This window comes from Nansenia antarctica (genome assembly GCF_963989245.1).
Source record: "Nansenia antarctica genome assembly, chromosome: 2".
In the NCBI taxonomy this organism is placed as follows: domain Eukaryota; kingdom Metazoa; phylum Chordata; class Actinopteri; order Argentiniformes; family Microstomatidae; genus Nansenia; species Nansenia antarctica.
This window is the reverse complement of record NC_137675.1, coordinates 24233879-24248351: the sequence shown is the minus strand read 5'-3', so window position 1 is coordinate 24248351 and position 14473 is coordinate 24233879. Positions and strand designations below refer to the sequence as shown.

The 14473-nt window shown below is 45.3% G+C and overlaps 2 protein-coding genes across 2 annotated transcripts; one reads left to right on the top strand and one right to left on the bottom strand.

Moving 5' to 3' along the window:
* Positions 1 to 1169: 1169 nt before the first annotated feature.
* On the top strand, positions 1170 to 3528 carry cdkn2d (cyclin-dependent kinase inhibitor 2D (p19, inhibits CDK4); the record flags this gene model as incomplete). The annotated part of the gene is made up of 2 exons (XM_080522870.1): positions 1170 to 1310; positions 3148 to 3528. The coding sequence occupies 2 exons, from the start codon at positions 1170 to 1172 to the stop codon at positions 3526 to 3528; spliced, it is 522 nt and encodes a 173-aa protein (XP_080378996.1).
* A 7106-nt stretch (positions 3529 to 10634) lies between these two features.
* LOC308151075 (volume-regulated anion channel subunit LRRC8E) lies at positions 10635 to 14230 on the bottom strand (the record flags this gene model as incomplete). Its single annotated transcript, XM_080523888.1, has 2 exons — positions 10635 to 12923; positions 14090 to 14230. The coding sequence occupies 2 exons, from the start codon at positions 14228 to 14230 to the stop codon at positions 10635 to 10637; spliced, it is 2430 nt and encodes an 809-aa protein (XP_080380014.1).
* Positions 14231 to 14473: the final 243 nt, after the last annotated feature.

The window sequence follows — 14473 nt, the reverse complement described above, 5'->3', positions numbered from 1 at the left end:
AAATGTATGCACTCACTCCAATGTAAATCGCTTTGGATTAAAATGTCAGCTAAATGGCATTTATATATTGTAAAATAACTGTAATTTTACTTAATTTCTCTGCTTAATGTTCAAGGTTGTGCATGCCTTGTAAAATGATTGTATTGCTTGTATTTCCTATTGATATAATTGTGAATATTAGATTCAATTCAAGATTTTAACGGATTTCTAAATGTTTCTTTGATTGTTAAAATGTTTATATTAAATTATGGATTGTAAAACATTTCTCTACGGGTAGTGTTTTATTAATTTATTGATTGTTCATTGTCATTTCAACTGTTTACATAATTGTCAGCTGTCAAATCGCGGAAATGGTGAAGGAGTATCTGACGATTTGTTCAATAACCCGCCTTTTTCTACCTGGCTTTGGAGATGTACTATCAAATGTCAGAAATATGAATGAACTGCATTTTGAAGACATCAACGTCCGCAAAAATGCCCGCCTTCTACGCTCGGTGTCCTTATTGGCCGAGGGCTGTTGCCACCGTGATACGGTAGCAACCAGGTTGTAACTCCGCCCCTTTTACCATATTTAGAGTGGCAGCACCCTTTCTACGAGCTCTGATTGGTGGAGATCTGTTCTCTCCAATGTTTGTATATTGTGGTTGGGTACACAGCAGTGTTGCTCTCAGCGCGCAAATGAAATGTCCTGCCGCTTCCAAAGTTATTAAACATTATTTGTTGTGCTTTATTTGAAAAGTCACTGGTTCGCTTGGGGAAAGGACAGAGAAGAGAAGAGCAAGTGACGGTCGAGATCCTATCAAAACAGACACGGTAAGAAAAGCTTTTCGCTAGTAGTAGTGTGGGAGTTTATTACATTTTTAGAGACCCCTGGCTAGCATTACCCCATGATAATTCATCATTTACTTCTAGCATATTTCTCAACTCATTCCCAATTACATACAACGTGGTTGACCATCATCAGCAAATGTATTATCCGACATTGAGCCGGTGGATACAATGACAATGCTAGCCTGCTGACGCTAACAAGCTAACGTTGCTTGAATGATAAGTTCACAACATGTCTGAACCTAACCCTTTTCTTTCCTGCCCCAGTTTATACCCAGTAATCTTAATAGTTGTTATTCTGCTGTGCATTTTGTTACAGAAAGTCAGAAAGCCATTCAACCATGGTGCTAAGTGAGGAAGATGCGGGCAGGAGTCTGACCGCTGCCGCAGCGAAGGGGAACACGGAGGAGGTCCGGAGGATGCTGGACGAGTGCAGGGTGCATCCCAATACACTCAATGAATTCGGCAAGACCGCCCTCCAGGTAACCAAACCTGTCCATATTCATTGAATGGTTACTGTTTTTTTTTTTTTTTTACCTGGCGCCCAGATCACTTGTGTCAAATGATTTCTATCAATATAGAATGTCGGTGTTTATTATAGTCTATAACACCGCACCTCAACCTCAGTACCACCGTGTGTTCATTTCGGCGCCCATGTTAACGGGCAGCGTTAACATGGAAATGACCTGTTGATAGTCACATTGACATCATACCAGTAACATGCAGTACCAGTCAAACGTTTGGACACACTTTCCCATTCAATTGAATGTATTCCGTATTTTCAATACTGTACGTTGCTGGTATGATGTCAGTATGACTATCAACAGATTATTTTCGCGCTGCCGCGTCCTCAATTGAACGGGGGAAGTGTGTCCGAACTTTTGACTGGTACTGGACACTAGTTTCAATGTCTATCTGTAAATATGTCAAGAGACATTTATTTAACTCAACACTTCCGCTATCTGTTTCAAATTAAAAGCTGTATAGGTAGGCTACTGTTATACTAATACTATTATTATTATTATTATTATTATTATTATTATTACTACTACAATACTAGTATGTATACTATGTATAAGGTAGTAGCAGAAACCCCACGTAGGCTATAATTATACTATGTTAATAAGTTAAAAGAACATAAAGTGAAGGGCAGTATTTTTCCAGTGATCTCTCTCTCTCTTGCTCTGAACGAGGGTAAACAAGTGTCGTACGTAGAAAACGTGTCGTACGTAGAAAACCACGTCAACGTAGTGATTTATACAATTTCAACGTGAGTCAATTTGATCGTGGAAACGATCGTAGCTCGACGTCGAGTATTCAACTTGCGTACGCACATTACCTACTGGTTATGCGGAGTTATTACAGGCATGTGAGCCGCACTGCAGTGCCTAGTGTAATTCATGCAAGTGGCTCGTAATAAAATTAACGATGTTGTTATCAGCCGAGAAAATGAGTTTAATTCAAGATTTAAAAGGAACTGATGTTTATGATTGTATTTCAGTCTTCCTTTATATCCCTCCGTAGCTGTCTCTCCCCTTCAACATGTCTAGTGCGTTCCACAACGGACCTGGAGTTTCTCCGGTGTCAGGGAGTGAGCAGCCATATAAGAATAAGACCACCTGATAAGAATAAGACCATTATATTATTATAGTATAAGCAGCACTCGAGTTGAGGGGGGATGGCATCCCCCCTGAAATAAAAACAGTCAAAATCGCCCCCCTCTTTCCATACTTAATGTCATTTTATCAATGAACGTGGTATTACTGCTATTTCAAGGTGCGAGGGGGCACGCACACATGGTCACATGCAATGACATTTTTACCAAGTTACTGACACTGAAGTCACTGACGCTGAAGGGATGCTAAAATTGTCCTCTTATGATCAAATCCACCACCTCCCCTGATTTTCTTTTACAACTTGAGTAGCCTACTGAGTATAAGCATGTGCCTGGTTAGTTGTCATGATCAAACGTTACAAATGCAACTTACCGAGAAGCCACCCTACTCTGCCCAGACTGCCCTCTCCCACTTCCAGACGAACGCCTACCCTATAGCACTTGTCTTAATTCAGCCGCTATAATTGAGTCGCTATCACAGGGCGTTAATACAAGCCTCATTCACCTGCGTTCATTTTACCTGCGTTGGTATTTATAGAAGGAAGCACGTACCCAACTTTAAACCATCTCAGCCCGTTTTATAAATAATGCTTACGTCCGTTTAGAAAACTGTGCTTACGTGAAAGTCAAAGATGACGTTCAAGTACTTTTTTTTATAAATGAGGCCCCCGGTCTTTCTCTCTCTCTCTCTCTCTCCTCTTCAGGTGATGATGATGGGCAACTCCAACGTGGCCAGTCTGCTATTGGAGCACGGCGCCGACCCGAACGTCCAGGACCGGCGCGGGGTGACCCCGGCTCACGACGCGGCCCGCACGGGCTTCCTGGACACCCTGCGCGTCCTCGTCGATTTCGGGGCGTCCGTCAACACGCCGGACCAGGGCGGCACCCTGCCCATCCACATCGCCATCCGAGAGGGCTACAGGGATGTGGTGGCGTTCCTGGCGCCGCTCTCCAACCTGGAACACCCCAACACCAGCGGGGCGACGGCGGTGGACATCGCCCGGGCCTCGAGTGCCCCTGACATGTTGGAGCTACTGGAGAGTAAACAGTTTAGCCTGTTCACCCAGCCCCCCTCCCCGTTATAGGAGGAGGCCTGCTTGGCCTTCTCCTCTCCCTTCCCTTCAGTGTTATTAATCTCAAACCGGATGACTTGAATGATTTTTTTTTTGTAAACGGGTCATGGTCGATTGTGGTACCGTCTGTCTTGGCAGCTAGCATACCGTACATGGGTGAACGCGTGGGTGTGGACCCCCTTCTTTGCACAGTGCAATTACCGTAGATAGTAAAACCAGAAGATACAGATACCTCTGTTTTTCCCACTTGAATTGGGAGTGCACACTTGTAAATAGCTTTTATCTCTGTGTTTTGTAATGATTTTAGCACCATTCGTCCTCATTGTGTAAGAGATTTTATTGTTGATATTTGTGATTTAAAAAAAAAAACTTTATGAAATTTGACATGGTTGTACCATGATGATTGCTTTGCATAGTTGTGTTTTGTATTTTGAAAACTTGTCTTTATTATAGATGTATTATCTTTATTATAGATTTATTATCTTTATTATAGATTTATTTATTTAAATATCCTTATGAACGGAATAATAGCTACATTTATTGTGATATTTTGGATGTTATTTATACAGATATTTAGTATATTAAGTATTCACTTTTGAAGCACAAAATAAAGTGTTTAACTTGGTCTTTTGTTTTTTGTCTTCTTTTGGAATTGATTGTTCTGAAATTTCTGTAGTAGGTGGGACTAGAATGGATGGGAATTGTGACTATGGTTATTTCAGAATCTTGACAATAAACACTATTTAATGTTTAACAAGGTATGACTGGACAGAGATGGATTACAGTGAGATCAGAGCTTCTCTAAGTGCGGTTCTAATTCTAACCACAAGAGGTCGCTGCTTAGAGATTATTGAGCCAAGGAGGTGGGGGAAAACTATTAATAACAGGTGTCATTATGAACACCTTAAATACAGCTAACCATTTTCTAAAAATGTCTTAAGAGATTCAGATCCGCTGGCAGGAGATCCTCAAAGTTAAGGAGGCTCATTACATCATAACCTATAGGTACCTCTACATATACATTTGCCTACCTGTCATGATAAATACAATCAATAATGCTATTGATCATATTTTGAGTTTTGTTAAAAACATTTCTAATAGCCACACAACTACCCCCAGCTTCTGGGTACAGTAGTGAGGCCTCACTGAATAAACATTGCCCATTGTATCGTTCACAATCACTCAACAGAACACTTCAAGTGCAGTCCAAGGTGAGTCAACAAGGACATTTATAATGACTACAATGGAATGCACTGCAAAGGAAAAACATCGTAAGGTCACCCTATCTGGACCCGGACACACAGGCCTGAATGAAGGCCCTGTTTGGTTGCTAAGAGTGGTCCAGTTTGCCCAAGTCCCTGAGACTCAGGACACTGGCATAGTAGAGGTTTTGTTTGATTATTTGATACAAGCTCCACTTTACCTGTCATACCTGCAACAAAAGAGTCACATTACATGTGCTGCCTGCCTTCATCCTCTTGGCATAGACCGTTGTAGCCAGAGAGACCGTCGGAATACCTCCTGGGGTTTATTTAGGCAGTGCCAGCGATATGCAAACTGACGCAGCTATGGTAACAGATACATAGATTAATCAAACGGCCATACTGCTGTCTGAGGGAATGGGCCTGAGGTGGTAGCCTACAGGAGGAGACAGAGCAGCGCCACCTGATTGGTAAATGAAAAGCACCAGAGACAAGAAAAACAAAGCGATGGAAAGCCTTGTCTGTCTTTAGTTCTTATGAGTCCTAATACTATAGATGTTAGGACACACCTGTTCCCAATCCACAAAAGGCTTATCCAAAACACTCCTGCACACACAACCACCAGGCATACATTACCAAGGCCACTAGGTAGTGCTCACTGACTCCACAGAGAACAAAGATGGGCGTGTCCCAGTTCTAAACTCACCCTCAGCAAACACTTGACAATTAAGGATAGATAAGAGTGGGGATTGCTCGGCAATAAAGAACAATGCTTCAGAATAAAAATACCAGAAGACAGACATACCGACAAACAAACAGACAAATAGACAGACAATTACATTTAGAATTTGGTAGACTGCCCATGCTTTTGATATAATATATAATAATAATAATAATAATAATAAGAAGAAGAAGAAGAATGTCTCATAAGAGAAAAAGCATGACAGAATTGTGAAAATCCAAGACCCTTCCCTTCCCTTCTTAGCTGTGAGTTGTACTTCCATTTTAAGAAGGAAGTGACAGTTGGATGCACTGTGCGTAACACAAACACTAATCTTTTCCACCTCGCCTTAGCGCCTATTGACGTCAGGATGAAATACTGAATGATTGTTAACAGTAGTGACTGAGACTTCACGTCCTTCACCTCTTTTCAACACCACCTTTAGCCTGCCTAACGTATGAATGGATGTATGGAAAGCCCCCCTATGATTCAGTAGAGCGAGGGGGCAACTGGTGACAAGCCTTTATGAACTCCCTATTATGCCGGCCTGGGATTGGTGACTCATTACAAAGGGATGCAGTGGTAAAAAAAAAAAAACAGGTGGGTATACCCTTAACACCATGGATTAAATGGGTGGGTTAGGTAAACCATACTGCAAATAACATCGACCTTTCAGAAAAGGTGGGTAAACTGAGTGTATTTGGGTTTACCCTCCACTACATCACTCAATACATGGTTACGATAAGCCTTGTACCACATATATTTACCCTGGTGAAGTAATATGATGAGTCAATATGAGATAATCACACCTGTTAGGAAACCTCAAATCAGTTCTGGATCGCAAACACAACAATAGCTTACATAATTGAGTAACTTGTGTCCTACAGCTGAACACAAAGAATAACTTTTATCAAATACATTGCTGGAAGGCATGTCTAAGGGCCGGTTTACAGCGCAAGCGTCAACTTTAGCAGCGTGTGTGCGTTTCATTTCAGCGTCCATGTTAACGGGTGAGAGCAGCCATACAGCCCATGTTAACAGGTGAGAGCAGCCATACAGCCCATGTTAACAGGTTAGAGCAGCCACACAGCCCATGTTAACGGGTGAGAGCAGCCATACAGCCCATGTTAACGGGTTAGAGCAGCCATACAGCCCATGTTAACGGGTGAGAGCAGCCATACAGCCCATGTTAACAGGTTAGAGCAGCCACACAGCCCATGTTAACAGGTGAGAGCAGCCATACAGCCCATGTTAACGGGTTAGAGCAGCCATACAGCCCATGTTAACGGGTGAGAGCAGCCATACAGCCCATGTTAACAGGTTAGAGCAGCCACACAGCCATGTTAACAGGTGAGAGCAGCCATACAGCCCATGTTAACAGGTGAGAGCAGCCATACAGCCCATGTTAACAGGTTAGAGCAGCCATACAGCCCATGTTAACGGGTTAGAGCAGCCATACAGCCCATGTTAACAGGTTAGAGCAGCCATACAGCCCATGTTAACAGGTTAGAGCAGCCATACAGCCCATGTTAACGGGTTAGAGCAGCCATACAGCCCATGTTAACAGGTTAGAGCAGCCATACAGCCATGTTAACAGGTGAGAGCAGCCATACAGCCCATGTTAACAGGTGAGAGCAGCCATACAGCCATGTTAACAGGTGAGAGCAGCCATACAGCCCATGTTAACGGGTGAGAGCATCCATACAGCCCATGGCAAAACTCAATGTACAAAGACAGGGCTGGCAGTAGCAGCTCCGCAGTTAGAGCCGCAGAACACAACACTGCCAGTAGGGAAGCCGCAACAGTGAGAGCCGCAGCAGTTCCGCCACGCACGCGCGCCGCGTGTACACGGGCGTCCAGTGTGATCCCGACCTAATTGCCATGAGAGGATTGAGAGGAATTGGCACTGGGCTGAGGGTCACATGTATCCTCATCACAGAGATGAGCTCAGACTTATTTGTGTAATAAATATTGCATTAGGATGACTAGACCTACTGGCAGGCTGGCACATACACCAACAAACATGACACCCATTCAAAGCTGTGTGTTAGATCCAATTGTCCAATAGTTTATTACTACTACATCTTAACTGTCCCTCCTAAAGACCTCCTCATCCCCACTACCCCACTGTATGTACAGTTTCTTCATAATATTTTTTTATTAATAAAAAAGTTGGCACTCTTCTAGCATTGTAACTGCCAATTGTCCCCGGTCATAGCATAGATTACTTTTTCTTATGGTGACTGAGGATAGATGATTCACTTACTTAATGTTTTTGCCAAAAATGTACCGTAATATAATTGTTGAGTCAGCACTCCAAACAGCAGGATTATAAAACGGAGCTATTGGGCCTGGCACAAGTATAATTCCTGTGTGCCATTCTTACACCAACTGATAGCTCACATCAAAGAGCTCAATGAACCATGCAAAGGATTTATTTAATCTGAAGTACCCATGAGTCATGCCATGACCACAGGGTATTGGGGGCCTAGTAGATAGTGGCTTGTCTCTGTAATCTCAAATTGTATGTCACTTTGGATAAAGGTGTCTGCTAAAGTAAAATGTAAAAAAAAAACACTCACACAAATCTATAACCTGTAACCAAATCTGTACTGGTGGTGTATTGGCGGTTCGACACAGAAACAGGCAACCCCCATTACATTGTAAAGCACACCCGGTGCCTAACTATGCATATACTATGCATATATGCACTATATGCAACTATGCATATACTAGGCTCGGCCCCAAATCACACTTTAAGGCTTTAACTGACTTTCTGCAGCAGCAGCAGCAGCCTGATGGTGAAAGCAGAGGAAATGATTGGCAGAACAGGACACGTGCATGCATACCGTCGACACACTGGTGTGACAAACCTCGCTGTGCACCTTTGGAAATTTCCACTGGGAGCTCTCTCTCTCTCTCTCTCTCTCTCTCTCTCTCTCTCTCTCTCTCTCTCTCTCTCTCTCTCTCTCTCTCTCTCTCTCTCACTCTCTCTCTCTCTCTCTCCTCTCTCTCTCTCTCTCTCTCTCTCTCTTTCTCCACCTCTCTCTCTCCCTAACGCTCTCTCTCTTTCTCTCTCCCCCACCGCAGGGACGGTGCAAGTTTCCCCATTGGCCTAGCCCTGCGTGTGTGGGAGTGTGGGTTAGGCCTGTGTGTGTCAGAAGTATGGCCCTGGATCTACTGATATGATGCCCTTGTTATGGAGACACAAGTAGGGACATGACTAGGCACGAAATCCTTCCACAGAATTTTGCTTTGGCTGAAAGGCTGTCCAATCTAGTTAGATGACTATGCAAATCCTTACCAGCTCAAATATCACAAATGTTTTTACCAAGCTGTTTACCAGGCTGCCAAGACTCTCCTAGTCCTTTGTCTAGAAATGTGCCAACCGTAAATGATGTTGCCCTAAGACCTTATGCAAATATAGGACAACAGTGTGAACTACTAAGTACCAGCTGGAGGTACTCTCAGTATACCTTGACAGCTGTCTGCAAATTTAGCCCTCATTTACTGTAGACTATATACTATAGCACTAGGTGTCTCAGTCGGTAGAGCATGGCGCTAACAATGCTTAGGTTGTGGGTTCGATTCCTGCCGGGACCATATATAGCATACTGACAAATGTATGCACTCATGCAAATTTAGCCCTCATTTACTGTAGACTATATACTATAGCACTAGGTGTCTCAGTCAGTAGAGCATGGCACTAACAATGCTTAGGTTGTGGGTTCGATTCCTGTCAGGACCATATATACTGACAAATGTATGCACTCACTGCAATGTAAGGGTGGATTTACACTAACAATGCATTAGACATTGATGGTAAACTCTGTGGTAACCTGGTCACAATTATGTCGCTTTGCTTTAACAGAAAATGACAATAGAGAATCAACAAAAGTTGATTGACACGCTGCAAATTTTGACCAATCACAAAACTGTTAGCAAGCACATAGTGTTGGGGGCGTATTCAGAACCACAGCAGACCTGAAGATCGTTTGCTCTGTCAAGATTGCAGTGTGAACACAAATAGAACCAGGTCCAAGTGCAACATTGTAGAATATTATGAATCGGACCAGTCTGAATCGGACCAAATTACAGGTGTGAATCCACCCCAAGTAAATTTTGATAAAAACGTGAGCTGAATGCCATTTCGCTTTTTAAAAGTAGGTGATTCATATGCTGGCCAGGTAGTAGAGAGCAAGAGCACACATTTCACTTTGTGTGTGTATCACATAGCCCACTGTAGGTGCTAACATAAAATATGTCATCATCATCATCACCAAAAATGCCAAAACATTGTTCAATAGGTCACATTACAAGTAAAAAAAAACGGAGGTCAGACTCCTTGGACTCACTGGGTTGAAACTATTTCAACTTTCTCTACTTTTGTCACATGTCCAAGACAGGGAGAAAGAGGGGCCATTGTGCTAAATCACAATCATTCACAGAATTTAAACCTGCTGAACAAGATACTGGATAGTTCATTGCCCATCCCTGGCTCGGGGCTGGAAGTTCTTTCAGTCTGTGTTGCAGCCTTCTTGAATTCCATATTGGAAGTTCTCTCATAAAAAGATCTCAGAAATATTTTTCTGTCAGCACTAAGAAGCGTTATCTGCCCATGAAATAAAAGAGCTGATCTAAGCTTTGAGGAGAGTGGAAAACTGATAATGCAGATAATGTCCCTGTGTCCCGTATCCTTCCACATTCCCTCTCCTCACTTCCTAATTCATCAAACAGTGTAATTATTCTGTCAACTTTAACTTATAATATGTAAACATACCTATGCTGTGAGGCCATGTTCATGTGCATGGCCCCAATGTCAACCGATCCCCCCCCCCCCCCCCCCCCCCCGGCCCCGGAGAAAAAACAAACTGCCTAAGTGAAGAGAGATGTAAGAGTTGTAGTCCCAATGACATGGATTGGAAGAATGACAACTTATCAATGAACATTTTTGAGACAGATCTTTGTATTCATAAACATCTAAAATCGACTAAAATGTGTCACATTTGCTAATGATTGTTTTGCTGAGGCATTACAGGTATAAAGATAGCCTTTTTTTAAAAAAAGGCTGTGTGTCTCCATAGAGACCATAGTTAAACTTCTCCTCTCATAGTTTTTAAGGAGTTGGCTTTAAAAAAAGCTTTATTCCTTTGTCCCTGGAGCTTCAAAGCCATCCAAGAGGACCATGATATCCTTCAGCTATCAGTCATCTTGCTTCGTACCTCCGACGGCAGGAGATCCAGCAGACTGTCCTCCACCACCAGACCACTGAGGTTCAGCAGGGGACAGTCCCCTATCTCTAGAGGCAGAGACTCCAGACGGTTCCCCTTCAGCTCAAGGCGCACCAGCTGGGCCAGGTTGGCCACCCTGGGGGACAGGGAGTGCAGGCAGTTGTTTCCCAAAGCCAGCGTCTTGAGCTTCTTGCAGGAGAACAGCTCCTCGGGGAGAGACTCCAGAGAGTTAAAGGAGGCCGAGAAGAACTGGAGGCTGTGAAGGATGCCCACCTCCGGAGGCAGAGACGTGAGCTGGTTGTGTGACAGGTCCAGGTGCCTCAGCTTGGTGCAGTAGAAGAGCCTGGAGGGCAGCTTGCGTAGCTTGTTCCAGCTGACGTCCAGCAGCTCCAGCGGGCGCAGCTTGCTAATGTGGTCGGGGAGGTAGCTGATGGCGTTGTGCCAGAGGCGGAGGGTCACCAGCCGCTGGCAGTGCTGCAGGCTGAGGATCTCCTCCACCGTGGTCAGCTTGTTCTCCCTGAGGTCCAGCTCCTGCAGGCTGGCCAGGCTGAAGACCGCGCTGGGGATCCGCTCCAGCTCGCAGCCCACCAGCTCCAGAGACGCCAGGTTGGTGAGTTTCTTCAGGCTGCTGAAGGCCTGGAGCTTCACCCCTTCGTTGTAGATGCACAGCCGCTGGAGCTGGGTGGCCACGTCTGCCACGCTGGGGGGGAGCTTGGTGAGCTGGCTGTGGAGGGTCAGGACTCGTAGCGCCTTGAGCTCGCGGAAGGAGTCCAGGGAGGCGCTGCGGGAGAGGTCGTGGGTCAGAGGCCCGGTCAGGTGCAGCTCTTCCAGACTCTTGAGGGTGTACATCCACATGGGGACCTGCTCCAACCCCTCGAAGGCCAGCCGCAGCACCTTCAGGCGCTCTCTCAGGTGGTTCAGTGCCGCGAGCTGGAGCTTAGCAGGGCAGTGGATCAGCGACAGCTCCTGGATGGACACCAGCTGAGCTATGCTGGAGGAGATGGTGACGTTGGTCAGGAGCTCCAGCTTGAGCGATTCCACCTCGGGGACCTCGAAGACGGTGTCGGGGAACCCCGGCAGCATGAAGAGGTGGAGCTCCAGGCGGTTGCTGGCGTTCCGCGCGAGGCGGGCTCGGAGCTTCTTGGCGGTCCACTCGTGGTTGAGGTTGACCTGGCGGAGGCGGCTCTCGCTGACCTCCGAGAGGAAGACGGCGAAGCGTTTGGCGTAGAGGGCGTCGTACTGGTCGCTGAGGTGCAGCAGGAAAGCAAAGTCGTTCTTGACGTCCGGGATGTCGTTGATGCCCGTCTCCAAACGCACGTGTTCAAAGGAGTACTCCTTGAGAGGTCTATGGAAGAGCCAATAGAGGGTATAGACACATATGAGTCCATAAACTCCAACGAAGCAGATATAGCAGTAGGCCAGCTTGGAGAAGAGGTGGGCTTTATTATGGTTACAGCAATATATGTCAAAGCCCGTCAACTCTGGAGGAACCAAACACCGAACCACGATCTCAATGTTGGGAACCAGCGCAGCGCTGTAGATGGTGATGAGGAGGAACTTGAACACCTTGAGGGACGTCTGCACCACGTACATCAGATAGAGAAGGTCCGCCTCCTCCACGTGCGTCCTGAACTTCTTCACCTTCTCGAACAGAGCCTTGGCCTGCTCCCCTTCCTTCTTGTCCAGGAGGGAGGCGGCCGGCTGGGCTTCCGGGCTCTTCTTCTCCGTGTTGGACTTGGTGGACGCCTGCCGGAGGAGGCCCACTGTCTCCTCGTCCGCGGCCGGCCCGTCGGGGCACGACTTTGACATCGTATTCTTCCTCCATATGACCATCTTCTCCTCCCCGCGCTCCTCCGACACCTCGCTGAGTGCCCGCGTGGTCCAGGGCGAGTCGAAACACTTCCCGAGGATGATGACGAAGAGCTCGATCTTGGACGACGTCCCGGGGAACTTGAACCAGAAGCTGCTGGCCACCATGAATATCATGGTGTGGATGACCACCAAGTACGGGAAGTATTTGCCATACCAGTGGACGGCCCTCTCGTAGCAGTAATGGTTGACAAACACATATTGGTGGATGTCCAGGTTGTTCTTACGTCCGAAGACCTCCCGGATGATGGGGCTGCTAGGTTGGACTAAGCTGTGCGTCGCTGTTTCGTTGAGCCCGTGCCCTATGATGTGGCTGCAGTCAATGGCCTCTGGTGTGGGGCTGCTGAAGTGGCTGGGAAGGCAAGAGATCTTCTCCTGTGTGAGCTGTGTGATAGAGGTAGAGGGAGGGAGGGAGGGAGGGAGAGACAGAGAGGGAGAGAGAGAGCGAGAGAGAAAGAGAGAGATGCAGAGTGTTATTGGAAAGGACAGATAGTGGAACATCCAAGTATTTATGTTTCCCAACGGAAATGCACTAATTTTGTTCCTTTTCTGTCCTGTGTCCTGTTCCAGTTGACTTCAAACAATGATCAAAATCAGGTGGTGTGATGACACATTGAAAGACTTAGGAATCAGTGATCTGAATTTGTTTGTATCTAGGTCAGACCAGAGCCAAGTTACACTGTCTCTGATCTCTCTAACTTGGGAGGTCAATCCTGATAAAACATTTTTGGAATGCGACATTATGATGATTCACCAGGTATAACCGCATTATACTATTATAGTCAGTACTCAAGTTGTAAAAGAAAATCTGGGGGGATGGTGGATTTTATCATATGGGGACAATTTTAGCATCCCCACAGCGTCAGTGACTTCAGTGACTTGGTAAAAATGTCATTGCATAGTATTTTCACTAATATGCGCAAAACTAAATGTGGAAATAGCAGTAATACCACGGTCATTGATAAAATGACATAAGGGATGGAAAGGGGGGATGGCAGTTTTAGAAGGGGGATGATTTTGACTGTTTTTATTTCAGGGGGGGTGCCATCCCCCCTCATCCCCCCTCAACTCGAGTGCTGACTGTCACGCCGTACATTAGTAATAGCTCTGTAATACCAATGGAGGTTTAGTGGAATAAGGACTCTTCCTCAAGTCCACAGGCAATTACCAACTGTCATCACACAGTACATACCTGTAAGCTATTTACTTCCGGTGCTGCTGTTGCAATATTACATACTACAGGGGTTTTGCATACTGCTCTGACATTACACACGTGTAAGAGAGTAAAATTCTTAGGCTTTGATTCCTGACATTTCATTCTTCATCTTCATCTTCGATTCCATCACATCTGACTTATCAGTGAACAAAACAATCAACTTAATGTGCACAACTGCCATTATCGTTAGCTGATATGTAGCTACCTATGGGTATATAGAGCAAGTGCAGGTGAAGGAACCCTTCCACCCCCCACCCCCCTTCCCCCCCAGCCTAACGACATAGAGAATCATGAGTTTGGTTTCACTAGTCGTTGGTTTGAAAGTTTGTTTTACCTGTAAAGTGCATCCAAACACCCCGATCATGAGCATGAAGATGCAGAGGTACTCAGAGAATACGTCCCACCATGGCTTCAGAACCCGGAACTGAGGGTTCTGTTCTGTGGCAAAGTTCCGGAACTCTCCCACTGGAATCATCCTGACCTCTATAGAAGAGGTGAAAGAGAGTAGAAAGAGCCTAATTAGTTCAGATGAGTTCAGAACAAAAAAATGCATGGCATTAATTATCATCAATAGATTTCTTATGACAACACCCCACATAATACAACTTACCTGACACAAATACAGGGCCATAATTAACATGAACCAGCAGGTTATGTCTTATATGTAAAGGAATCTGGACACTTATTTTGAACACAATCTATCTTGAAAGGGGTGAAA